Raw genomic sequence first — 27,614 nt, forward strand, 5'->3', positions numbered from 1 at the left:
CCACGGAGATTCTAGTCCATTCGCACTGCTCCTGGCACACTACGAAATTTAAATTAGAATTTACAGGGGCGCGAGGGGTCGAGCGAGCAAATGAAACGCTATAAATTATCGCATCCTTTTCGGTGGTTGGTCCTGTACCCGGATCTACTTCTATTTCTGTTCCTGCTTCCCCCTGGCAGGTAAATTTAAATGCGATTTGTTACGGTTTTGGCTTTTGTCGAATTTCGTTGAAAGTCGCGTGTCCTTGCTAGGTTGGGAACATGGTAATTTATTCCGTACAACAGAGAAATATTGCGACAGGTTTTCTTAATTCGAATCTTATGGGTGCTCGCACTACGGGCTGTTCCACTTTTAATTGGAAACGGAGACAACTCGCATCCAAAAGGGTTGCCAGCTTGTTAGCTTTTGGATAATCATAAGTGGTTAATCCAAGGGTATCAAATTGTGTGATCGCCTTTCGCATGTAAAAATCAATTCTACATGAAATTTAAAGTAACGACAAAACATAATATCTTATGAAAGCGCACTGACCCTCATGCTTTAATATTAAAACTTACTTTTCGTCATTTTTGAAAAAAACATCGCTAACGACCCAATCCTGTATTTACGAGGTCGCCTCCTGTTTTCACTCTGATTCCCAGTGTCCATTTGGGTAATGAAGTCAACGACTTGGAACCATTGGCATACAAAATTATGAATCGACACACCGAAGTTTGGAATGCCCTCTAAGAGAGTACAAAATTATTAAACTATTCTTACCCAAAATCACTACATCTCTTTAAAACGTGGGTACTAATAATATTCAACGTATAAATTTTTAAGCTCCCAGCGAAATTGAAAAATAAATGAGAGTGTTAAGCAAACCGTGCTTCTTCTTTGGCAAAAAGTTAAGATATCATCAGATAAATTTACGGAGAATGTTTAGAAGTGGGTTCCTCCATAAACGTGGGGCCTTCGCTTAAGCACGCCGCAATTAGTTTAAAAAGCAAAAATAACAGTTGACAAAAAAAGTAATTTGGGTGGAATTTTCTGAATAGAATTTGAAGATAGTAGAGTTGGCTTTTCGCCTCGCCTTAAGTGTCAACAGTCAAGTTGTCTCATCTTTAAAATAACACTGGAACGTTTTAATACTGGGGAGCGAACAGAATATTTACCATTGTTTTAGTTGGATTAGGATAATAACAATGTTCAACTTCCCGTTTCCCTTTACTTAGACTTAAATTGGCAAGACAAATAAAAAAAATGAAAAAAATCTGTCAGTTTTTCAACGAGTGTGTATAGCGAGTAGAACTACTTACTCAGAAGAAATTTTCGTTTGTAAGAGGCACTTACCTGAAAAAGGAGATTTGTATTTTTAATTGAGGTTTGTTATTAGTATACATTGAAAGATATTCATAGTTAACAAGTGAGAACGCTATAGTCGAGTTCCCCGACTGTCATTTGTGTACGCAAATTGACCTTTTGATGTATATATACTATAAAAATGTATCTATGTTCAGTTACTCGCAAGAAAATGCAAATCTTTCTGTTGGCCGATATATTTTTGTAGGATACCTGAAAACACACATTTCGCTAGCTACTCTTTTGCCGAGCAAAAATGATAATTAAAGTCAGAACGCAATGGTGCGGAAAAATGTTTTCGTCCCAGAAGAGTGGAGAGTAAGGGTAAAGTACAAGAATGGGAACTTAAAGGACGACTTGGTCATCTGCCTCTCACCTAGTTTGTCGTTGGGTGCACTGGGTTTGTTCTCGGCATCAAATTTTAAAGCACAGTGTCACCCGAAAAAATTATACTCCATTTAATTTTCCAGTTCAGTTCTTGTCTGGTCCCGGAACGGTCGTTTCCCGGCCAGTCCTTCTGCTCAACATCTCCCTGCACCCGGGTGGGTCTATCTGCTCCCGGAGCCTGTGTTTGGTGTCAAGTTTGACTGGCCCAGGCTCGGCGGCACTACGGGTTTTAGGTTTTGAGCTTGGGTTCAGGTTTCTGAGTTGACGTTATGCATTGAAATTAATTAAATCGCAGCCAGCGCAGCGCCGCTGGTCTGCTTCGCCCACAATTGTACGAGGAAAGTGTCCTTTCTCTGGTCCTGCACAGTTACCAACCGAACACCAAAGCAACGGGAAAAGCGGAACTTAAGCCCTTTAATTAGTTGGCCCCGAATACGGAGCAGACCACCAGTCGGGCGGCCAGTAATTTGCAATCACTGACTTATGGGCCATGAATTGGCTGCTTAAAGAGCAATGCCTGGGAATTGATTTAGTGTGCTTAAACTAAAAACCCACAACCAGTTAGTTGACTGGTTCTGCCATTCCCTGAAACTCTCCCGGCCGACTGGAAATGCACACAAATTTGTGACATGGAAATCATTTAAAATGCAGAAAATATATTGAAAATTCAGTCAGGCACTCTGGAGTCTACACTAAACAAACTAAACAATGTCCTGTCCTGACAAAGGGTGTTCGGTGCCCTGGGGAAGGGGAAAGTTGTCGTATCTATAGAAATTATGCAGGCAAATTTATTATGGCACAGAATTTAAATGAGTTGAAATCGTTGTCATTGTTTTATTTATACAAAATGGGCACTTTGTTGTTGTCAGTCTCTGTCGTTGTTGTTGCAATAATGAAAGTTACTCAATCGGAATATTTCAACTTATGTGCTTAACAATCTCGTAACAGCCACACACCCACACGCAAGGACAATGAAAAGTGAGCATTTGACAATGCATCCCTCTTCCCCCGGCCACCGACTGCAGTCCTGTAGCTGTAGCTGTGTACCCATGGGAATCGCCAATTTATTTGTCACTCTCACTCGACCCTGGGGGCACACCCTCCCCCATCCCCCTCGCCCCTCTATCTATCCCATGTCCATGTCCTGCGTCTCCCAGTCCATTAGTCCAGAGTTGGCATCCTTTGTTGACTTCATTCAGTTTTGCGGTACATTTGATTTGTATTTCGCTCTGCTTCCCCCGCTTTGTTTCTTCATTGGCATTTTGTGCTTTCCTGATTTTCCCAGCAGACATGAAGAGCCAAAATCGATTGCCGTCGTCCCCCGCCCGATATCCTTTACTTTTCCCCTTCGAATTGTCATCATTATGTCATTGCTATGTGTGAAATACGTGCGAAAGGGGTAATGACGGCGAAGAATTCGGGCTAAGCCTTGCGTCAATCGGATGCGGGGATGGGGTGGCTCTTTGGCAGAATTTCCGTATGATGCTGGTCAGATGCTGGAAGATGACAGGAAAATCGGGGAAATCCGAGAATGCTAATGCGTTAGAGAGTAATCTCTTCAGGCTTAATTTCCACACAAGTCTCACGCAAAGACAATCGAAAGTGTCGGCCGAGAACTCTATTAAAAATCTTTTAGAGCTCTTAAGTATGAAGAAGATGATAAAGGGAGGTGGCTGCCGGTAGACAGACAATGCCCCTGACTGGAGGACCTCCAGCGGGAGCACTCGGTGCACCGGCAGCAGCAGCATGGGAAACAACACGGAACACTGCTGTGGATGAAGATATTTATTTTAGGGATAAAAGGAATTCAGTAGGGCTTAAAAGTGCGGATGAGTGCCACTTCACGAGCAGCGCAAGGAGCACGCGGCGAGAGCGAAGGAGCGACTAAGGAGACAGGCAAGACGAGCAGGACACACACGAGCGACAATGACAAGGACCAAGATGGCACAATGGGTCCGCGGAGCGGGAGGGGCTCACGGGAAAGTGGGAAAGTGGGAAAGGGCGTGCGAAAAGCGCTCGAGAAAACACCGAAGAGTTGAAAATGACGTTAAAGTAAACAAGATGAAAATTAAAAGCCCCGAGGACAACAGAGAGAAAAGCCGGAAAACAAAAGCGGGCTGCAAAGCGGGCAGGGGCAGAGGCTCGCGGCCTGGTGTCGGGATTTGATTTAAAAATGGAGTGGCATTTAAATAAAAATCTTGTTGCATATTTACAGGCGCACAACCAATCACGAGCGCAGAGAGTGACAGAGAGGGAGAGGAAGAGGGCCGAAAGCAATTTGAGTGCAGCTTAATTGTCACTACCAACGGTTGGACGGACCTCTCGGCCCTCTCGGCTTTTGACCCCTCGGGCGCCCTTTCTTTCATTTTTCAGTGCCCGTTTTGCTCGGCTTTTGTGTGCTCTCTTTGAATAATTTAAAAGTGCCAAAAAGTATGCAAATGTTTTTCCGTTTCGCTCGCCACGCTGACCCACGCCCCTGGCAGTTGACCCGATCCAGAAAGCCCATCCGGCTCAGTTGGTGCCCACGTCTCCGCACCTGTTCCGAGCGAAAGTCCTAAGTTGTCCTTTTTCAGAGCTTCTCTGTCCAGAATGCTGCGCCAGAGTGGTTCCTCGAACATAGTCGAGATTGCACTACTGTGCCGAACGTGTTCCCTGCATTGGACTGCAATCTGGACACGGAATCAGCCTACACCCAGATCCGGTCGCTAAAGCACAAGCTTCGTATCAGCAATTTTCCGTAATGCCCTACATGCGACATGCCAAACTAGGATATTATTATAATTCCAGCTCTTTTTCAGGCCCTCCTGAGGCCGAGCGGCCTTCAATCAGACACGAAGAACCGGCGCCCGTTCCCCGGACCGCTCGCCATGACACATTTGAATGCAAATTTATGCAAAACGTGTCAATGTGCTAACAACAAAAACAAACGGGTGCCGCTCTAACGTGTGACTAAAGCTGAAAAAGTGCAAGAAAATCATCGCAGTATAATCCAAATCCACATCAGGGCCAACTGGCAGACTGACTGAATGACTGACTGACTAAATGACTGACTGGCTGACGTACGTGGCAAGTCAACAAGGGGCGAAGCTATATGCCAGTTCCTGGGTCCTCGGCGATTCTTCTGCTCGTGCCTGATTGACGTGACCACCGCTCGCTGCGCTCTCTAATCCGTTAATAGAAACATTAACGAGGCATTTTCCGAAAATTATTTCGGGCACGCGATACGACCAGCCTTTCCATCGCAACACCATCACATCCCAGTCCATCCCCGCTCATCCAGTTTAGCCCGGTTCAGCTGGGCTCGTGGAAGTCAAGTCGAGCCGCTCTTCAGGACGTCAGTCAAGTTCAAAGTGCAGTGGCTGGTACAGTGCCTGCTGCTCGTCAGCCACCGCTCAGGTCGGATGATGGGAAGCCTTTTCGCTTCGCTTTAATTTCCCGTCGATCGTTAACCCTTCGGCCGCGGGTGGTTGTGGGGCAGTGTGGGGAGGTCTTCGTTTCGAGCTCGGGGTGGACTGCTACACCAGCTCCTTCACAACTGTGGCAATCAGTGCACGTCATGGACTGGTGGTTGCTTCCAGTTCAAGCAGCCCGAAATAATTGCATTGTAATGTGCAAAGTGTCTGCCACCCAGCAGTCAGCCCGCCCCACCCATGCTGCAGTGTTTGCATGTCGGGCTGTTGTAATTTTTGCACGTTCATCTATGCCAGTGTGTTGTGTTTGCTGGATGTGCGCACACTTCAAGCAGCCACTGTTCCTGGGGTGTGTGTGTGTGTGTCTATGTGTCGGTAATTTCCAATCTCACTTTGCAATCGCTTTACAACATTTTGCTTTTATTTTATGCCAAAAGCGCTGCTAGCAACTTTTGATAGCCCCACCCCTTCTTTTATGGCTGGCTCCCCGCTCCGCTCTCGTTTTATTGCAGTTTACTATTTATGTGTCTGCTGCAATTATAACGGAAACTAGTTGAGTGCCACAGTGGGACCCTTCGCCCGGCGAAGCTCGGTTAACTGTCTACCAGGGAACACGGCTCCATCCACTGTGCCGGTTTCGTTCTGGCCATCGCCTTCAACCGTAGCAGGGCAACTTACTGCTAATTAGTTTTAGATCGATGACCAACGACGTGCGGAATTTTTAGAGCCACGTTCGTGACCAAAAGCGGAGAGTTGGGCCCTTAAACTGGCCGGGAAGCAGGGGTCTTAGGGGTATCTGCCACACTGTGGGGGAGTGGCGGACTGCAAGTGCTAATCTGAAGATCCCAAGACAATCAAAAATAGTCGAGGAGAAAGGAACCTATGTACTGATCATATCTCTCAAGGATCTTGTGCTGCACACTGTACTTATACAGCAGTTTCTGAAATGCATTACAACTTCTAGAAATGCATATTGTGATCCCTTGTTTTGGGTAGTAGTGTCAAGTTCTGGTACACAGTTGGAGTTTTGTTTAGAGGGAGATCCATTTAAAAGCCTCCACTTATTTTAGTGCTCCTACATTTCTATATGGTAAGTTCAACGAAACGAACTGACGAACAACCAATTTCTGGATCTCGGCGGGCTTTGTGCCTCTTTTATGGCCGTGTCGTGGTATTCGGGTTGCCTTTTGTTCGCCGCGCCGCACCACTAAAATGTAATAAAATAAAGTGTCGGGGATTTTCGGTTTCCGCTTGGATTCCCTGATTGCAGGAGGAGACAGGTATCCGTATCCCCTGCTCGGAAAGGGCGGCGCAGAGGCCGCAGGCCCGTCAATGGTGTGAAGTATGCAAAAAAGGAAACCAGAGCGAAGCTAGCAAAAATCGATTGAACAAAAAATTCCCCCGAATCAGGATTGCATTGCGTGTGGTTCCGAAAGGCGGCGAAGACTGGGCGGGCAACCCCATCTGGTGATCTGGAGCGAGGCTGGTGTACAGTATCTGCTCGTCCATTCCCTTGAACGAGTCCTGCTCGCTGGTGTTTTATAGATTTGCTTTTATTGTGCGGTATTTATTGCGGTATTCGCCGGCAGACTTTTTTCCGCGCAATTCTTGTTGGCCAAAATCGCGGCAAACTTCAAGCCGAGTGGCGGGCAATGGGGCGTGGATGGCGAGTTGTTTTGGGGGAGGAGACATAAGCCGCTTAAATTGGTTAGCCTTTTTCCGGCCCAATTTTTCCGTTTCGTTTTCATTTTTGTGCCGAGTTTTGGATTTTGTCGGCTGTAAAACTTCGGCCTGCTCTGGTTATAAAAATTGTTAATTAAGTTAAGTTTGAAATGTTGTTTTACGGCTGTGTTGCGCTCCTTTTTATGGGTGTGGTTGGGTGCGCCCGGAAATGAAGGCAATGAAACGGGTGTGCGGCTTAATTTAATTCTCGACTGGAATTGCTTCTAGAATCCCCAGACCCTGTGAATTGTCAATCGAAATTGGGCTCTTTGCCGATCTCCTTTCGTTCGAACGGTCACGAATAAAACCCCTCCCTGAGTCGCCCGGATTTTTTCACCCAACCAGCACAAAGACGATCTCTTTGTTAGTTTTGGCAACATCATTAGGGACCTCCCCGCACCCAGCTGAGCACCTGCCATGTGTGTTTACCTCAGCTCGCTCCCTCGTTTTGTTTGCTTGCTTACCCCGCCCATCTCAGGCGCAAATCCTGCAAATGGCGCATTGTGTTGCTTATCTTGCGGAGAAAGCAGAGAAAGCGGAGAAAGCAGGCATCGCACCGCGGAGAAGTGCTTACATTTGCGCAAATGCAGCACAACAAACACAAGCAAACAAGGACAAACACTGGGAGCCGAGGAAGACGTTAGCTCTGTTATTTAAATAAATCGTTGCATACTTTGTGGCGCGCCTTGTGTGGGCGCTGAGTGGGGTGTGTTATGTTGGGTGGGGGGTCATGGTGGGGCAACGGAAGCGGGGTGGCTCCGAAGTGGATACAGAGTGAAACTTTAAATCTCATTTGAATTATTATGGCGGAAAAAACCGCTCGACAGTTGCGATGTTCGCTCTTTGTCTGCATTCTGTTGCATACTTTATGGCGTTTTAAGTGCTGCGACGATTTGCAAATGCAGCAGAATGTGTAGTTGCTGCCACCATGCTGTCGCTTGTTGCCTGTCAGTCGTAAAGCGCCCGGTTAAATGCAACCATGCAACACTCACTCGGCATTACTTTCTGCTCCTGACCCAATTTCGCCTGCCGCGTGACAGTAATTACACAAGCGGCTGACAACGGCCAAAAGTCCGATCATTTCGAATATGAGAGCGGCATCGGGCTTACATTTCACCAGTTCAGCGGTAAGCCGAGCTCGAAACATGCTAATTATCACTGCGAAGTGCTAGTCGGAATTTCGAGGGGCTCCCTTGACACCGAACACCCGGCGAAAGGGCAATCAAAATGATATGTTTGTGCCATTATTAAAAATATTCCCAGTGCCCAGAAAGCAAATATAAAGTAGCTTACTCGATTCCACTCTTACCGTAACTTATAGAAATCCGGGTTGATTTCCATTAATTTCCACACGCCATTAGCTGCTCGTGCTATTTCGCGCTATTCCAGTGTGAACCTCAAGCGGTCGCGGGCAACTAACCGGCAACTCTTAAGCTGCCAGCAACCACAGCTACCGCTATCCCAACCTTCGCCCCTCAGCAGGGTTCAAGTCAGGATGCCACTTGATCATTAACAGCGAACCACGGGGTGCGGAGGGGCAGAAGCACGCGGGATGCCAAGCGCGGTAGCTGCACTGTTTAACAGCTTCGAGCAATTGCAAACGTAAATCAAATGCCACATTTCGCAGTGGCAGCAGCGCACCTCCGAACGCCCCTCCACGCTTATTTTATTTGTAATTTTTAACAACTCGAAACTTGTGTGGGTTGAACGGGCAGAAAGACATTCTACTCGCACAAAAAAGGTGTGTAGCACTAGTTCATACACTGCAATCGCATATCGTCTTTCGGTGAACTTAGAAGAATAATACTCTTAGCCCTAACTGTCATTGAAATATTTGTATACCATAATTAATACAGCATTCTGATTGGATTCGAATTTACATTGTGTTTGTTTCTGTGCAGAGAAGGCTGCGTGGCCAAGGACTCTGCCCCGCGTCACGCCCACACAACTGACTGTCGAAGAAAGCGCGCATGGAGTATCCTATGCCGTGCGCGTGTTGGGGAGGTGGTAACTCCTGGCTGGGAGATGGAGCAGGGAGCTGCAGAAGTTGGCTGCCAACTGTTGGATGGTGCTGCTGCACAATTTTGATTTATTATTTTGATTCCTGTTACTTTACTACCTGCCAGGATGCAGCAGGACCTGCCACGAGGCCCTCCCCTTCCAGCACATCATTGTGCAGAGCGCGGTAGTCGTCGAAGCTTTTCTTTATTTTTATTCACACGGTTTCTGGTTTTATTGCTCCAATTACTTCATGTACTATTCGTTTCACCCCCCACCCACCATTACTTCACAATCAATGGGTGGCACTCGAGAAGATTTAATATTTTCCTTTCCGCTTTACTTTAACTGTTTTAATTTATCGCGTTTGTAGAGCTTTTGAAGACTTCTGCGGCAGCACAGTACAAATCAATACCGATATGTAATTTGTTTCATGTCATTTATATAAGAATCAGGGGATACATTGAACTGCCCTCTTTAAGCTCTGCAGTGGAATGAAGTCCCTTTAAAAAGTGTACTTTTTCGTTTAAGAAGCACCATCCTCGACTCCCCTCTTATTCGTGTAACGAACATCTAGATGTACATATATACCATCTCACAACAACTTGATACCAATTAAGCACTCACAATCATATGCTGAAAAGCTGCAGCTCCCCATTCTGTCACTTTCCCCTGGAAAAGCTATTTTGTGCCGCCGTCCAGAGGGTCGACACCTGTTCCTGTTATTGCTTCTGCCTCAGAGATGCAGTATGCAAAACGCTTAACTGCACATAAAATATACAAAACTAACTTAGTTCGCGCATATCGCAGGGCATAACTCATGGCCACGCCACTCCACAACACCCCACCTTGTTTCCCAGCGAATCCTTTGCAGCGTGTGCCACTTGCCATTTGTAACCGACTGCACAAAAACAAAACTGGCGATAATAAAAGAGCGAGAGGAGCTCTGATTCCTAACAAGCTTCGAAGTGGTCGTTGCCACAGTTGGTCCTGAAGCGGTGTTGGGCTTGAGCATTGGCTTAACCGGAAGATTGGGCTTGGAAAATGGTGCTCTGAAACAAGATCTTTAACTCGAATGAAGATTTAATAATTCCATACAATTCAGCAGATCCAGATCCGGATCCTGATCGGATTTGATCTCCGACGCCATTGCCGTGGACACAGCTTAGACACTCTAAGCATTACCATATCAAAGATATGTATTTTTAAATCCCCACTAGCAACTCGCTCTGCTAATGGCAACTGCTGAGTGGATGCAACAAAGCGAGTGCACTCTGCGCGGAGTGCGGGGGGAAAAGGGTGCCTACTCTGTGGTGGAATGGTGGGGTGGAGGGTGCTGGGGCCTGGGGTGGTACAGCTGTGGCGGGTTATGTATAAATTCATAAAGAGACCCACAGAGCGAGAAGGGGAAAAGCGACGAGAACGACGACTGCGACTGCGGCAACATGTTGTAATTGCGTATTTTATAGATATGCGCGGTCCTTTCGAGAGAAGAAAGGAGTGGGCGGCTGTTGTATCTGCCATTCGCTCTGTTTGCTTTTGTTTGGTGCGGAAATGGCAGCCGGTGTGCAGCGAAATATGGCAGTAAGAGCAACAACATCACGCATACGCCATGTTGCGCCATTTGAAGTTGCTGGCGTATACGTAATTTTTATTTTACAAGCAAACAAAAACGAAAAAACGGGAATACAGAAAACATTCAGCGCTGAAAAATGCATTCAGAGCCCAGGCATCAACAAAAATGGCACACAGAGCACAGAGAAATTTTAATTGCTCCAAAAGCGAGGACATCGGACGACGGGCCAAAACATATGTGCATGTGGGATGGTGGAGATGGTGGGGTCTGCCAAAAACTAAATTTGTGTCCGTTATGGGGAACGTTCCTTTTTATGACTTTTAATTCAATCAAAGTTGAATGGAATTACGAAAGGATAACATCAATTATTATTTTAGTATGCTGTTTGTTTGGCCAGATTAGTGTTTGGAGTAAATGAAATTTGAGAGTACAACTCTGCTCGGTAGTTGTGAGGTTCTGAACCATTGAAAGAATGAAACATACTCGCTCTCATTCCCTAATAGAGGTGCCCCACGTGCTATTCACATTATTTTCTTGGCACACTTTTGCAAACGTTTACTACCACATTTTATAGGCGGTGCGAATTTGTGTACAGGTAGAGTGAAAGCCCGGTTCAAAAATAAAAAGAAATTCACAAAAAGTCACACGCAAATGCGCACTTACCTGCCCTGCCCTCTCTATATCCTGTTTTGGGAATGCTTTGTTGTGTGCATTATCAGCCATGTGTGAAAATCAGGACATGCGCGTGAGAGGAACGGCTTTGTTTGGCGCCGTTAGAAACTAATGATGATATAAGAGACTCGGTCGAGGAAAGCTCTTCGTTTTATTTTCCCTTACTTTTAATGTGATATTCATCGCCGCCGTTTTCCAGGGGAGACATTTAATGTGCAGTGGCATTTGAGCGTGAATGTTTGGATAAGCATTCTGAATTTTTTCCTTATCGGATACTGCTACGACTTAAACGCTAAGTCGACGTATTCACAGTTATCTTTCAAAGAAATTTCAAATTAAACAGACAATAAAAATGATGCATGATGTAATTATTTCATTGTTTTTGCTTATCGTGACGGCTTGGCAGCAATCTTTAGGCTTGGAGGATGGCTCCATGCAACTCTATTGCCCCCTGGTAACATACACCCATCTCGAGCTGCTTTGCGACGGGGTCTATAACGCAGACTTATATTTAAAATACAAGGACGGGCTAACTTCCGTAAATGCGCCCTACAAGATCTTCTACTACAACCAGGATGGATATTATTTCTTCCTCGTGAGCTTTAACGACTCTCCAGTGCAAAGTTGTAACGGCTCGATCCAGCTGGACAATGAACTCGATTTCTTTTGCGGAGTCAGTGAATCACCTTTGATAGTGTCCGGCACGCAGTTTTTCTGCCACAAGGAACTAATGAGCTACGTAGATGACTTGTTATACGAGTGCACCAAGCCAATAGCTCTGCGCTTCTTCAATGTTGAGTGGAAGGGCGAGGCTACGATCCATTACGCTGCCAAAACGGAGTCAAAAAGTGGGACTTCCAGGGGATTCCCTGGTTTGGGAACCTGGCTGGCCTGCCTGGTGTGCGTCTTTCTTCAAAGATTGAAACTGCTGTCATCCAATATATTTGAAATTCAAGTGAACTACCAGTTTGCCAGCTTGAAGCAAAATGCGGTTGTGCTCCATGTTCGTGCTCGTCTACATAGTTCGTAAGCTGGAGAATGCCAAGAGCGGATGCAACACTACAGAAGTGCTGGGATTGGAAGGATCCTCAGCTGCAATGACCACGCAATCGTCTATCTCCCAAGGACGCCAGAATAAAGAGCTGTTTCGCACACTGTTCAAAATTTGTCCCAAGTGAATTTGTACCAATGTGTATCAATACAATTTAAAAAGAGCTTTGCTCTGCGTGTTCCATTTGCGACACAGAGCCCTTTAAAACTATAAACTTAATGACTCCGCTTAAAGTCCTTTCCCAAACAGCTACCCGCAAGTGTTGAGCTTTGTGGGAGCACCACAGGCCAATATGGCGGCAGTCCATATAAGCACATAAATTACGCCAACGCCAATGACAATGACGACAATGAAATGTGATGCTCCCCATCCTCCCTTCTCCACCGAATCTCCGGCTGTGTGCGTAAAATGGCAGTTAGCTGAGCCTCTGTATGCGGCTGTCCATGCCTGCATCTGGCTGCCATTGTTGGGATGTCTAAAATTTCATGCCACAACAGCAACTACAGCACTACAGCAACTAAGGGCAACTACAATGGACTCTGCTGAACTGCTAGTCGGCGAGGACCCGCCCATTTTGTTTACCCGAGTAAAATAAGCAGCTTCGAGATAATGCATGCAATCACAGGGCAAACGAGGGGGTCGATGTGGACGCGGATTAGGTGGCAGGATAGAAGAGCCGCAGATGAAGCGTTGAGGTTGCCTGCCCGCCCGGCATTAAGCGACAATATAACTATTCGGAACCATTTTATTGACATAGTAAAATACCAAAATATCGGGATAGGAGAAGTGGGATTATGGGCACAAGAAGGGGGACAGCCGCAGGGCGTTTAACGCGAGGTACAGCCTCACTAGTCCTCCTGATATTGCTCTTCATGTAGGCGATCGCCACTGCAATGGGCGGCGATCCTTCCGAGCACGGCTTCTTGGCACACGCATTGTACAGGTGTAAGGTGTAGTGGAACGGATAGTTGAGGCAGTGCATCTGCTCGACCTCCGTGTTCGGCTCTATGAAGTTGCGCCCGTCGCAGTAAAACTTGCCTTTGTGCATAACCACCGTGTAGCAGGAGAAGAGCGGCGAGTCGTAGAAGGAGATGAGCAGGTAGGACGGGTCGTGGGTGTCGGGACGCTTCCAGATGGCGTACGGGGTCCCAATGGCCGGGATGCGGTCCTTGTGCTGCAACCGAATCTCCTCTATGTAGCTGCTGTGACACACGTACTGCAGGATGTAGCCCTCGAGGAAGGTGCAGTTCTGGTCCTTGCATGCTGCAGGCACTGGTCCGAGGATGAGCAGGAGCAGCAGGAAGGGCACTGGCCGGAACAAGGGGCACGGGGGATGTGGTTTGAGCTGGGGCGGCGGTAAAGTCGTAGTCGAAGGCGGTGGGCTGCAGACCGGGCGCAGGGAGTGCCGAGGATGCTTGGGTTGCTTTGTATGCTGAGGAGGACGGAGCGACGGACGGTCGATCCACTTGTTATTCAGGCTTCGTGCGCTTGAGAGGCGCACTGGCATTGCTTATAGGCAAATGATTCTTTGATCATTTTCGAAAAATTTGATGGGAATTTCCAGGAGAATAAAAACGGTTCCGATCAGTTGTCCCCCGGTTGACAGAAGATTCTCTAGTTGCCCCCGGCCCGGCGTTTAGCATCCGCTTAGCATCGACTTCCTCAGGGAAGCCTGAGTCCCAGGGTCCAAGGACGAGGCCTGGCGGACCGAGAGGGAATATCACGATTGGGAACCCGCCGCGCATACAAAATGGCGACGCGATCGAACTTCGTGGCCGGCGACAGGCCACAGTGCTTCATCAGGTCCCGCACGTAGGAGAAGGAGAAGTCAAAGCAGTGGATGCTCTCGGGTCGAATGTGTATGCCTAGCTCATCGGAGTCCGCACAATGGAGGCAGTTGAGGCTCAGGCTAACGTTCTCACACGCCGATATGGGCGACTCATAAAAGGAGATCAGCATCTCCACACTGGGCAGTCGTCTCCACCAAAGCCAGTAGGGCACGTCGGCACTGAGCCAAATGTCTCGGTAGTTCAGCTTCAGGTCGGTGCTGTATTCGGCCTTGCAAACCAGCGTAAATGGAATTTCGTTTTCTAGCATGAAGTGGCAGGAGTCGAAGGAGGCCTCGGAAGAGGCCAGAAGTAATGCGATCGGGAGCAGCCACAGTTTCCGTGTCATGGCTTTGTAGGTCGATGTACATAGAGTATGGAATGTAGAAATGTAGACTAATAAATCATGGCTGACATTTGAAAAGCGACGCTTCATTTAGCCCAACAATTTATTCATTCAATATTCAACAATATCACTTTTACATTAAATTTAGAGTTTTTGGGTACAAAACTTTCATGTTAGTAAATGATCACCGCACACACGACAAGGAACAGGTTTCTCTTCAGACTTGGCGAAGTTGCATCACTCTTTGGCAAGTCGGGGGTTTTTATACTAAGCGAGCCGTAGTGAATAATGGGGTTCTTGGTAAGGACACCTCCCTCACTTATGTCTTGGCCCAGACAGTGCCTTTTTAGCTCATTCGTATAGCGCAGACCGAAGGGGAAGCAGTGAAGGGTAGACGGTGTCACAAAAAGAAGATTGTTGGTATTTCTTCCCTTGGTGGCTAGAAAGAATTGGCCAAGATCCATCTCGCCTTCCTGCAGATTGATGGTATCATAGTTTGGAAACATTGTGGTGTAAAACGATACCAGGAGAACGGAGCCGTCCTCTTCGGTCTGCCAAACACTGTAGGGAGTGTCGGGCGGAGCTCGGTTGTCCCGAAACATTGTATACATATCCTTGGGGACATTTCCCTTGCACACGAACTTAAGAGTGACATTCTTGGCGAAGGTGCAATTCCCAGTGCTGTGTAAGGCAAGAATTTGAAGCAAGGGAGCCAAAAAAACGATTGATATTCCAAAAAAGGTAAAGTATAAGCGCATTACAATAAATTTTAGGATGACTCATTACGGGTTTCCAAATTTCAACACAACTGACAACATGCTCACAGCTTTAAGGACCCAGATTCATTTTTTCCAAGCCATGTTAAGATTTCTCATTAAATTAAGTATATTTATCTTTATTAAGTCTTACTAACTGTTTAGTTTTCAGGGTTTTCTGCTATTACATTTCCCTTATACCTTAATAAATCTTTTTAATTATTTTAAAGTTACAAAAAAACTATTTGCTTTCATTACAACGCATACGACTGGGTAAATATAACCCAGTAAAGAACAAGTTTTTATATCCGGTCACTTTCATTTTGATACTTACGCACTAGTCAGGCCAAGAATAGAACTTCCGGACTTTGTGCATTACATTAATGGGTTGAATCAGTTTTCTCCAACGGTTACCGGATTTTAAAACCATTCGTTGATTGTGAATACCAGGCCCCAGAACTCTTCTCCACTTATAGAACTCATTGCTTTGATTTGGTCATTCCATTTCTTCCTCGATCTCATTGCAGCCACTATGTTCCAGAAAAGTCGAAGGAGAACAAATTCGACAAATTGATTTACACGTCTGTTCCCAAGCTTGAGTCAGCAATGTGAAGGCACAGAGTTGAAGAGAACGAATTTACTTGACAATTTCTGGGATTTAACTACGTTTCCTTGGAGTTCTCGGCCCGGGACTGGACTTCCCTGCCTTCCCTTCCTTTGCCTGCCTTTATTAAATTACAATGATAATACACAAGGGGGGAGTGTATTTGGCCTGCGAGGCTGACAGAACATATAAGATGCGCCTGAGAAATGGAGCGACAGCTCAGTGTGTAGCGCAGGTGCATTGTGTGGCTGATATAAAGGCCAAAGAAAAGCACTGAATTAAGTCGGGAAAATGCCAAAACTGCCAGTGAATGACAATCTTAAGGCGAACCCTTCTGGCACACATATTCATCGCTGGAAATTACAATTCCTTCCTTCCATTCGATAGAATGGCATCGCGCACAGATGTCCTTGCAACGCCCAAAACCTCCGCATTATCCTTCTAGCGCCTTGTGCCTTCTTCATTGTAATTTTAATACATATCACATGATTTACAGCTGACGATGCCTTCGGCACTTCGTTCGTGGTGACATCTGTGGCCTTCCTCCTTCAGTTATGCTGTCGCTGACACATTGACAATGCAAAGAAGATTCAAACACGCTGCCTGGAACTTTTTTGTGCCAATGGGGCATTGACAATCAGCAGTAGCGGATTTCTCGGTCAAATTTCTCGGTAGAAAACCAAGAGAATTAGTAATGAATCGAAATACAGAAATATGACGTCCTGCAATGAGGAGGATAAGTGGATCAGGAAATAATTCCATTAGTGAAATAAATAAACAAAGCCAAACTAAATGATTAAACAGGTACAGTCGCAATCTTTAGTCCTGTCAAGCCCAGAATCAAACGGTGAGTCTAAAAACTACGTTCGTCGCGTGCATTATTCAAGTGCAAACACCCCAAAATACTTACAAGGACCTCTCCTTCACTCATTTCGCTGAAATCTCCAAGGATGTCACTCGACTGCGGCCGGCTGAATACATATTACATGAGCCGCCCAAGTGGAGCGCACACATATTGACCCATTTCGATGCTGCCAGGTCAGACAGGTCCCCACACCCAAACACACCCAGCCACCTAGGCCAAGGAGCCGCCGAATAGTTTTGGTTAATAAAGTCAAATGCCACCAAAATCAAAAGGAAAGCGCCACTTACGACTAATGGCATCACGGCATCGGTGGCAAGATGCCACATCCTGACACAACTGCCTGCCACCAGCAAACACACCAGCAACAACAGAAACAAAGGCCCTCGGATATCCGTCAGTAACTTAGGGGATCTGTCGAGCTGAGGCGAAATTGGGTATTTTTAATTGTATTAACATCGCAGTACAGTGGGCCAAATTGAAGGTTAGGCAGAGTATAATCGGCTTTGGTTTAATACTGTAATATAAAATGTTTATCTGCCCCAAAATAAGTTTATATTTTTATACCCGTTAATAGATTCGTTAAAAAGTATGTAACCGGTACAAGGAAGCTTTTCCGGCCATTGTCAAGTCGATTTGGCCATGTCCATCTCTCTGTCTTTTTGCCCCGCCAACTCTAACGGCCGACCAAAACTGCTACGCACAAATCTTTGAAAAATGTTTTGTTATTTTTTTTCCACGTTCACTCTAACGCCCACAAGCCAACTTAAGCTGCCACGCCCACACTTTTGAAAAATGTTTTTATATTTTATCATTTTATTATCCAATATTGGAATATCCCTGTGCAGTGTGGCCCACTGTTAGTCAGTTTAGGCCTACTCCCTGGACATCGCGATTGGCTCCGCTTTGTGTAGCACTTAAGTGCTTACCGAGGCCTCCAGATAGTCGACATTGGGTTATTTGATTTGGCTCCCAGCCTGATTGCGGCTTTTAGTTGGATATGGCAAGAGGTAAGAGAAATGCAAATAGTATGAGCAATGCGCGTCCAGGTGCATTAGTAATTACAATATCAAAGCGAGTTTCCATTAACTCTTATAACCGTTACCCGTACGCTAAAGGGTATATTGCATACCTTGAAACATGTGTAACAGTTTTTACCATTTTTCGGCCTAAAACCGCAGAATTGTTACAAATTGGGAGTAAATTGAGTAAAAGGGTATACTAGAATCGTTGACAAGTATGTAACAGCAAGAAGGATGCGTTTCTGAACCTATATTGTATATATACATATTATTAATTAGGATCGATAGCTGAGTCGATCTGGCCATGTCCGTCTGTCCGAACGACGAGATTTCGGAAACTATAAAAGCTTGAAAGTTGAGACATGCAGACTTTTGCGACGCCAACGCTGAGCGCTTACAAACCGCTGAAAACGCCACGCTCACAGTTCTAAAATTGTTCTGTTATGTATTAATTTCTATTGATGATCTCTCGTGTCTTACATTTTTTTATCAAAAAATTTTGAATGTAACGAGTGTTCGCTGAAAAATGTAAGCATACTGCACTGTTCCATAAAACTACTAGAAAGGATGTTGCAGACTGCCAAGCAGCACCTTGAAAAGGTGCAAAAGGAGCGCAAGCGACCTCACGTGCCGCCACAAGGATGGAGTCAACAAAAGTCAGCTGAGGAAGTGGAGACCAGCACAAACGACAACGAATTACTCGCTGTCAGAACAGGACAACGGAGCAGCAGCAGGGACTCGTTTGTGCGTGTGGGAGAATTCGTAGGACAGTGCAGGGGATTGCGTGTCTGGCAAGTCGGCGACCGAAAATCAAAAGAAAATTGATATTAAGAAATTGCACGAAATGAGTAAATGAAGCGTGGACGCCTAATGGACTGGCGTCTGAGCTGAGGCGGGCCAAGAAGGGCGACTGATTGCCACCTTGGAGAAATATGTATTAAAAATTCCACGAAAACTAATCAATGTCAAATGTCCGTCGATTGTTCCTCGCCGACGTCCGACGTCCCAGATAGATAAGTTCAGGGTCCTAGGCGATTCCACGCGTGGTTAGCTGAAATTAGAAAATAATTTGCTTTTGTCCCGAGTAATTTATTGGCTGCCATAAATTTGACGGGGGGTGTCGTGAGGAGTGTCATCGGAAGGGCGGTTCTCCAAGGACTTGCAATTTCCACCCGCTTTCTGTTCATTTGAGCTCCCGCTTAAACCTACTTGTATTCATCTTTAATTTAAACTGCTCTCTTCCTTCTCGCTGCCTGAATCTGTGGTCTTGGGGTCCTAAAACTTTAGTAATTGCACATTTTCCGCTCAATAAGTCAAAGTGAAGTGGCTGGCATCATAATTCCTGCAATAATAGGTTAAACTTTCAGCCCGGACATACGGAATGCTCTGGATCTGTGTACAGAAAATCAATATGCACAAAGCAAAGCTCGGCTAATGAGCGACTTTGGTAAAGAATAGAAGGAATGGGCAGATATGGGTTAATGGCTTATCCTTTAGACTTTTATACTTCCCTTGCTACACCTCATTTCTGATCGCTTGAACCCTGTTCGAAGGCACTTTGTAGAGTATTAGCAAGTAAGCTCGATAGCAATACACACATCGCCGTTCAATACGCATCGCTGTCATTGAGTTGGTTCCCTCATCAACTGGCGCACTCTTTTGGCCAGACGACAGCTGTCATATTGACATTTCTACTTAACGTCCTTGCTCGCTGCTCAATTTTTAATCGGGTTTTCAAGCCGCTTCCGCAGGAGCCGCTGCCAAAGAGGAAGCGGCAAACTCATTATTTTTATTAATATGATTTTCACTGCACTTCACCTCGCTTCACGTCGCTGCAATTTGTGCATTTTGTAATTTTAATTTTCATATTTAAGGGCATTGCCTGGGCTGCTGATGCTGATGCGATGAAGCTGACAGTGCGCGCCAGTGTCAATGCATCTCATTGTTCCCTCCAATGAACATCATTTATTTGCAATTATTTGTTTTAAGCCTTGATGGCCCGGTGGTGGAGAGGGCGGTTGCATCCTGGCTGTCTGCCAGGCTCCCTTGTGGGTATATTACTTTAAGCCCTTCGGGGAGAGTTGAGCAGCTCAAGTGAGGAGACCTCTCTTCCGCGAGGCACCCGTGTTCCCCGCATCGCATTGCGATGGAAATGCGTTTTTAATTGCTGTCAGAAAGGGACGCGATGCCAACTGCGTGTTGAATTATGTCAAACAAGTTGTCAACCGAACGCACATCGACCTCATTGACACACTTTACGGATTTCGTTTAAATCGTTCTTTATTCTGTCGCCCGCGGTGTAATTGTAGGTTAATACTTTGGTGCGGCAATTTCTTTGCGAGAAGTGTACAAGATCATGGCCTGGACCTGCAACGGTGCTTCCGGATTTTCCCATTTCTCGCATTCCCGACTGCCACGTACACTATGAAACAATTCCGGTCCGAGGTGAAAAAGTCACCCGGAGGCAATTGTCAGACACAACTCTTGGGAGTCTGGAGACTGCGAGTGGCTGACCAGCAGTACCCTTTCCCCGAAGTTGACAGGAGCTCCTGTTCCTGACCCAAAACGCTTGGCACCTCAGCACCTGCTGAGCAGTGGCTAAATGCTGACTGCTAACTGCTAACTGGTAACTGCTAACTGAATAACTGACAGGTTTCCAGGCCAAGGAGAGCTGCCAACAGAGATGTCAAACGCAGAATGAAATTCTAGTTTCACTGGACTGGACTGGCAGAAAGAAAAGTCCTCTTAAAGAGAACCAATTTGACCATTGGCCAGGACGCCGCCTGGCTGCTGCGTAATTTATGTAAACTCCCACTGCAATGAATAATAATTTGCTTCAAGGACTCCCCAATTCCCAACGCAGAAGCTCCCAGGACTCTAATCCGGCGGGCTTGGATCCAGCTTATTGAGCTGCAATCGACGAGCCCCAGCAGAAATTGAATAAAAATCGAGGGCCAAAGGAACGAAAATATGGCAGCAAAGGTCGGAGTCGCCGTCTGGTCTGATCCGACCAAAACAGGACTGAGGCTGAATGGTGGACAAGGAAACGACAGCAAAAGTTTCGTGCAGTTCCTTGGCTATGTCATTGGCCTGTCTGCAAATCTTGCCGTTGTGGTTTGCAGTCAACGTAGAAAATTGACTTGATAAAAAGTTTACTATTTTACTAGATTCCTTTTGCTCCTCGGCTGCGTTTAGTTTGCCATCCCGGGTCCGCTGGCTCCGTAAGTTGTCAGACGCTCTTTTGATTCCCATCTACACGCCTTATGAATTATAATAAAATGTGCAGTCCCTGGGTCTCTCTTTCAGAGTCTAAGAGGCCTAGTGGCCGAGCAGGGCATCAAAGGGCAAATCGAAGCCCAGCAAGGATAAACTCGCTCGTCTAGACTCCTTCTTGCTAAACCCCTTCGCACCGATATTAAGTTATGCAAATGTGTTTACAGGTTCCCTTTCTTAGGAGTCGAAAGCCAAACAGATAGGCGACAATTCACGTAAAGTCTCCCTTTAATAAAATATAAATACAACACTCATTTCTTAGGTAAAATACTTGAAATTTATCTGGATGGTCTTGAAACTACGCTACGTAAGTAGCAATTCAAGCACTACATCAAGTAATCCCCTTCAATAAGCTAAAGTGTACTAAAGATGACATATCCGATTCAAGCAAAACTAAGTTATCCTTCATACCTATTAAACAAAATATGTCACAAAAAAATGTTTCTTTTCTGGACATTTAAAATTAAGCCATAAAATAATTTGCTTATGAAGAAAAGTTTTCCTTTTTCCCGAATTCCGCAAAATATTCGTAATTTTATAAAGGTCTCTTTTGCAACAAAGTTTTAATAGTTATAGCCATTTAAATTATTAAAACAAATATCCAAGCAGGAGATAATGCCAAGTTTATTTCCTCGACTAACAGACGCTTTAAGGTTAAGAACGCTTTCACGCCCACTCTAACGCCCACAATCTCCCCAAACTCTACCATAACTACAAGTTTGCTTAAATTGCCTAATTTTTTTTTTTTTTTGATTTGCAGAAAAACTTCTATCTCCCACAAATCGCTCAAAATATTTTGATATGCTGAGTATCAGATATCTGATAATCGATAAAATCTAATTAGGCGTTCTCTTTTGTTATACCCGTTACTCAAAGAATAAAGGGTATAATAGATTCGTTGAAAAGTATGTAGCAGGGAGAGGAAAGCGTTTTCGACCATATGAAGTATATACATATATTCTTGAGCAGGATCAATAGCCGAGTCGATCTGGCCATATCCATTTTAACGCCCTAAAACCGACCATTACTTGAAATTTTTTTTGATATTTTCGTAAATTTCTATCCATTTGCCAAAAAACTTTTTTTCACGCCCACTCTTACGCCCACAAACCGCATCGCCCAAGCTTTTGAACAAATTTTAAATTTTTTCTTATTTTACTAACCAATAAATATCGATATCTCTGAAAAATTATCAAATCGCGTTTGCACTCACACTAGCCAAGTAAGGGGTATCTGGTAGTCGGCGAACTCGACTATAGCGAACTCTCTTGTTTTATTTTATTTTCGTGTATGTAAGCTTTTATGTGTAAGAAATTCGTTGGTATTTTTGCTATACACACCCATTTGCACGAATTCACTGTTCCATTAGCAACGGTACTGGACTTAAAAATGGGGGAAAATAAATCATCTGGCTGAATCGCATATTAATAATGGATTTGATCCAATATATGGCATTTTATGTTCCCTTTGCTTTACTTGTGGAACAGGCATACCCGATTTTCCATCTCAAAAAGGCGCGCACATGCAGTTATTTATGGGGCCAGTGCTTTTCGGCTTTATTTGTTTTGGGGACCCGATTCAAATTGATATTTATTCCCGCGAACGAGGAAGAGCGGAGTTCATCCTATGAAGGCTCAAAGGCAGTCACCTCAGCCGCCTTTAAAGCAATCTAAGATATTCCTCTAGCTGTGCAAAAGTGAATTGCGAGCCCTAGGCTGTCTGTTGCCAAAATGTAGCTAATCTCAAGTGTGCAGAGGCTAAATTTTCAAGCCATTATTAGAGATAGCTATTCAAGCAATTTAGACCCAAGCCTCTTTTCTCCTGTTTAAATGTAATTCAGAACTAGATGCATGGTTGTCCAATTCATAAGTCCCATGTGTTGATTTCCTTATTCTATTTAAGCACATTTTTATTTCGGGAGAGAAGTCTCTTTGTGGAACTTTGTAGTAAGTAGGATATTGACGGTAAATTTTGCAGCCTCCAAAAATATAATATATAACGTTAAAGATTTTCTGGGCCCCTCCGTGTTAAAAATCATTCAAACAATAACAAAAGGTTTTCTATGTACGATTTGCCTTCAACCAGATAGTTTCATAGCTCGCACCTTTTCTCGATCATCTTTAAAATACATCCCAATTTTGTCAAATTTAAGGCAAATGCCATTATTTATAATTAAATGGGTAAATTAGTCTTTTATTTCGGTCTTTAAAAGGTATTTAAGCTTCGTTCACCTTGTTCCCAATATCCGTTAAAGTTTTTATGCAGTTCCCCCGTTGTTAAGTTGCCCCTTTCCACGGAGGTTTTGGGCCACGGACTGACGTTTTGAATTGCCTGCTAGGGCCGCCTGCTGTCAGGCTGAAGGGTTCCAGGACTCCGGCCGTAAAGGACTCCGGGACTCGACAGTCGTTGCCGGCCCTACCTACGCTGCACTTCATTTTGCAACTTTCGAGTGTTGCATGCATGCTGCTCTGCTGGTGTGTGCGTGTTTACAAAATAGTTTTGTACTTACTTCTACTTGAACTTTTCAGTTGGCTTTCTTCTGCTCCGGTGTCCCCCGCAACTCCTTTTTTTCAGCCAGAGCGGCACAACAATTTTGCCGCAACTCTTTTGCCTGCATTGTTTTTGACTGCAACGCTCCGGCCGGTCACCCCAGTTCGTCCGTATCCTCCAGCTCCCATAACGATTCGGTGGGCTCTTGCTACTGCTTTTACTTTGCGTAGTTGGTTCTCTGCAGCTGTCTCCCCTCGCTCCTCACACTTTCTCCGCCCAGCGCTTTCTCTGCCAGTGAAGCCTGTAATTTATTTCTTGTTTTGATTGAAATATTGCTTTACAAGCAAAAAGACACAAACCCGCACAGCCAGGACGAAGGACGCATGGCGGAGGTCGAAGGAGGTTCAACTCGGGCTGAGCAGCCAGGCTTAGCATATACGCAACATAGGCTGGATCGGTGGGTTGGGATGGGATGTCAGCTTGTCTGCCAAACGCATACACTTCATTAGACGCCGGAATACACTGGGAGAAGTGCGGCATGGCCGACGGCGGGCGGAGTTAGCTGCGGGCCACTCTGATTTCTGACGGTGCACTTGGGCCAACTAAAAAGTTATTCGTTTCCCAACACAAGGACTTGTCTACTGTGTTTTCCCTGGATCAGCTTGTCTCTCCGTGTTTGTGTTTTCTTGGGTGTGTGGGCTTCGCAAACAGGCATATTTCAATCAAAATTACATATTGAATTCTCACAGCAACCAACCGAAAACTCCGACCAAGAGCAAGCTTCAGCCTCAGGAGCTGTTTTTGTTTTCTGCCTCGTTGTTGCTGTTTGATAGTTTGCAAGTTTAGAAAATGTGCAATTAACTACAGGAAATTAGTGTTTTCAGTTAAACTTTCTGCTTTTTTTGTCGTTGCCAGGCTACTGGAAAAATATTTTGGCTGTCGGTCTCTCCTTCGGAATTGGTACCTGTTCAAGGGTGCAAGGGCCACCTGTGAAAGTGTTATCTCTCCGAGCTGATTTATGTGTTCCCCCGCCGGCTACCCCCAATAGCTCCCATCCAAATAGCCCCAGACATAAGCTGAAGCCCTCGCCCGACAATGCAAAATTAATTCCGAGTGCTTGTCATTTTAATACGTCTTCAAATCCCAACGATTTTGAACGGCTTTTGTGTAGCAGATAATGTAGGCGATGGCAGAACGAACGATGCCAGCTATCCTTGCAGCAGAAGTCAAATTGAATCAACAATATTAGCAACAAAAGACCAAGCCGAGCTCAGCTCAATTCACCGTCCCGCCAGAACTTCGATGTCGACGAAACCCTTGCACAGCTTCATCATCATTATCATGCTCAATATCTCAGAGGCGGCTGCCATTTTATATTATAAATTGCATTATAATTCAAATTCTGCAATAAATCTCAATTTCGAGCACAAAGGCTCGGCGGAGGACGTCGGCGGGTGGAAAGGCAAAACTTTATAGCCCTCGACGCACCTTGAAAACGTAAAATGAAATCACCGCCGAGGCAAATCAATCGATTACGCGACTTAACTTTTCAATGGCCTAAACGACGGCGAACGAGAAATGGAAAATGGGTTGTGGCAAATGGGCGAGGTAGTCGGAACTCCTTTATATTTATGATAATAATAGAAGGTCCTGGACGCCGGCGATGGACTGTCAGGCTGGATTTATTTCATTTAAATGGATCTTCCTTGCACAAGGATGGATGGATGGATATTGCTGGTAGAAGCTGTCGATGCTGGTCTTTCCTTTGTGTCTGCAGCCGGGATAAGTTTATGATTGTGTTACTAATAGTAGCTGCTCTTGGCTTTGAGATGTCAGCGAACGGCGCCGGGACTGCCTCGTTATGGCCAACTTTAATTGTTAAGAAGTTTAACTTAGCATACCGCCGAGAGTCCACCAGCACCTGTGAAATAGCCAAGGGAGGTGGAAAGAAATCATCTGTTTTTGGGACTTAAGCTGCCCCCCATCTTCTTCTGACACCAGTATGCTTTCTAATAAGCGATAAATCTGTGCCAAAGCTGGCAAAAGAAAATTGAATCAGGCACAACCTGACTTAGTGCCCCTGCTCTGATCCGCTCCATAGTCACCAGGAAAGTGCCAATGGCAACGATTTATATTAAATATTTAGAGCCACACAACACAACGCAGCATGGCACAATGCTCATGTATGCCGTTGTCTCCGCCAGGGTTGCCATTGTTGTGTCTAAAGCAATAACTTTTGCATGAGCCCGGGACAGAAAGGGGTCACCGAACAAAGACAGGTTGCCTCGCCCCAAATCGAGTTAAAGTGCAAAAGAAATGGAGAGCCCTTGGATTCGTTCTTTTTCTGCACAGTGAGAAAAAATCGAAAGCAGTTTGGATAGACATATATGAATATGTTAGGGCGATTACAAGTGTGAACCAACTAACTTTAAGTCTTACATACGTTCTAGATAGAGACTGTCATTTCCGGTAACTATTTGATTAAATTTTTCGGTCAGTGCAGCTTTTAGGCTGCTCATACGGACACTTTGACCCGGTTGGCAATTCCTCAATCAATTTCGAGGACAACGGGCATAATGATGATGGGATGGTTCTTGGTTGGAGGGTGGTAATATATGCATTAAAGTGGCGACCTGAATGGCGGAGAAATCTTTCAATATTCACACCCACCCAAAAATAAAGGGAAATTGGTAAGAGGGCGCGGCATTAACATAATTTAGCAATTTTCATAACCTCAAAAGCTTTCTTAACCCTTGTGCGCCAAGGTAATGGCCATTTGGCAATTTAATTTCCCTCACGCACAATCGACGAACTGGTCGCTTCAGTGCCCAGGCAATCCCCTCGCCCCTTCCCCCACTGACATCACGCACACTCACACACTCACCAAGAATGCTGGGGAAAATCTTCCTTTTCGCAATATTGCCAGCCATAAATCCTGCTTAAATTGTGCATGCAGAGGATTTTTGTTCCAGAACAGCAACTCCCCAGCTCCCCAGCTCGCCACCCCGAAGCCTCAATAACCCCCAGGACCCCTTCGTGCCACTTAGCCGGCTGCAAATTCCTCACTGGCTCATCTCGCCTCTCGCTTTCTCCCACCCCTCGCCTGACTCACTCTCCCTCTCGCTCTGACGCACGCTGGCTTGTCTTTTGGACCGTGCATATGTTAATAACCGTTGGCTTTGGCTCCTGGGCCACTCACTCGCTCTCGCTTTTCCCCTTCTATCGCCCCTCCCCCAATCGCCCGCCAGTTTTTTATTTGATATTATTACGATAATTTATTTCGGCAATAAATTGCGCAAGGAAAAATGCATTTACATTTTCCTTTGTGCCATAATTTCAAACTCTTTTCTGGCGCGCCAAAGTTACGAGATTACGAGGGGCTAACCCACTCAAATCGATTCCGGGCCAAACTATTTCCACCGTAACTCTCTATTAAAAGCTCATTTGAATCGTTGACTCGACCATGACTCATGAAAAACTGGTAAACAGTAGAAACTGCGAAAAGCGCGATTGAAAATAAGTTTCGGTCATAAATTTTCAATGAGGTTTCCACACAATTGCAGTTGGATGCATTTTCCACGATAATCATCATCATCAATATAATTATTATTAGTAATATTATTATTAGCACAGCTATTCAATTGCTTTTATGCATGCTAAGCCAAGAAAAACGACTGGAAAAATTGTTAAAATTTAAAAATAAGACGTAGTTTGAAAAGAGGCAGTTTCGAAAAAGCAATTTTAAGAGCAGGCTAAAGATATGAATATGATAGCATTGAACCAGAACACAAATGAGAGCACAGCATTGTAAGGAGAAAGATGTATTTTTTGGCCGATTATTGTACAATTTATAGAACAGCATCTGAGATGCAAGGGATGCAAGAACACACTGCAAATTAAAACGCAAGCTCATGCTAACAAAAGGGAACAGATATAGTAAATTATAGCCGATACAGCAAAGATTGAATATTTGTTATATTTCCAATTCATATAAAGTAAATAGCTCGCAAAATGCATAAATCAATGCGTTAATTACAGTCACTTTTGTTACCCACTTTGTGCCCGCTAGGGAGGGCTCACTGTACACCTCACAGAGCTCACTGTACACTTTGCACTACCAATTTATCACATTTACAAACAGTCGAAACACTTTTTGCCGGCATTTCTCGGTTTTTTCAGCTGCATTGGCACTGTTGACACGCTAATTTAAGCGCGGGCAAACAAGGTAAATGGCTCGTAGTTGAAATGCCGTTAATAAATAAAACAAAACAGTTTCAGC

General features: G+C 45.1%; 4 protein-coding genes across 4 annotated transcripts; 1 reads left to right on the forward strand and 3 right to left on the reverse strand.

The window, feature by feature from the left end:
• The first annotated feature begins 11,459 nt into the window (after positions 1–11,459).
• Positions 11,460–12,351, forward strand: LOC117140711. The gene has a single exon (XM_033303777.1). It carries the CDS (start codon positions 11,462–11,464, stop codon positions 12,134–12,136), a length of 675 nt encoding a protein of 224 aa, XP_033159668.1. The 5' UTR covers positions 11,460–11,461; the 3' UTR covers positions 12,137–12,351.
• Positions 12,352–12,896: 545 nt separating this feature from the next.
• Positions 12,897–13,760, reverse strand: LOC117140098. The gene has a single exon (XM_033302853.1). The coding sequence runs from the start codon at positions 13,662–13,664 to the stop codon at positions 12,903–12,905; it is 762 nt and encodes a 253-aa protein (XP_033158744.1). The 5' UTR covers positions 13,665–13,760; the 3' UTR covers positions 12,897–12,902.
• Positions 13,761–13,803: 43 nt separating this feature from the next.
• On the reverse strand, positions 13,804–14,353 carry LOC117140100. The gene has a single exon (XM_033302855.1). It carries the CDS (start codon positions 14,330–14,332, stop codon positions 13,820–13,822), a length of 513 nt encoding a protein of 170 aa, XP_033158746.1. The 5' UTR covers positions 14,333–14,353; the 3' UTR covers positions 13,804–13,819.
• A 73-nt stretch (positions 14,354–14,426) lies between these two features.
• On the reverse strand, positions 14,427–15,140 carry LOC117140099. The gene has a single exon (XM_033302854.1). The coding sequence runs from the start codon at positions 15,085–15,087 to the stop codon at positions 14,503–14,505; it is 585 nt and encodes a 194-aa protein (XP_033158745.1). The 5' UTR covers positions 15,088–15,140; the 3' UTR covers positions 14,427–14,502.
• Between the last annotated feature and the right edge of the window lie 12,474 nt (positions 15,141–27,614).

This window comes from Drosophila mauritiana, chromosome 3L (genome assembly GCF_004382145.1).
Source record: "Drosophila mauritiana strain mau12 chromosome 3L, ASM438214v1, whole genome shotgun sequence".
Lineage (NCBI taxonomy): Eukaryota > Metazoa > Arthropoda > Insecta > Diptera > Drosophilidae > Drosophila > Drosophila mauritiana.

Excerpts from the sequence above, each read along its gene's own strand:
- LOC117140711 (XM_033303777.1), top strand. The coding sequence starts at position 11,462 with ATGCATGATGTAATTATTTCATTGTTTTTGCTTATCGTGACGGCTTGG.
- LOC117140098 (XM_033302853.1), bottom strand. The coding sequence starts at position 13,664 with ATGCCAGTGCGCCTCTCAAGCGCACGAAGCCTGAATAACAAGTGGATC.
- LOC117140100 (XM_033302855.1), bottom strand. The coding sequence starts at position 14,332 with ATGACACGGAAACTGTGGCTGCTCCCGATCGCATTACTTCTGGCCTCT.
- LOC117140099 (XM_033302854.1), bottom strand. The coding sequence starts at position 15,087 with ATGCGCTTATACTTTACCTTTTTTGGAATATCAATCGTTTTTTTGGCT.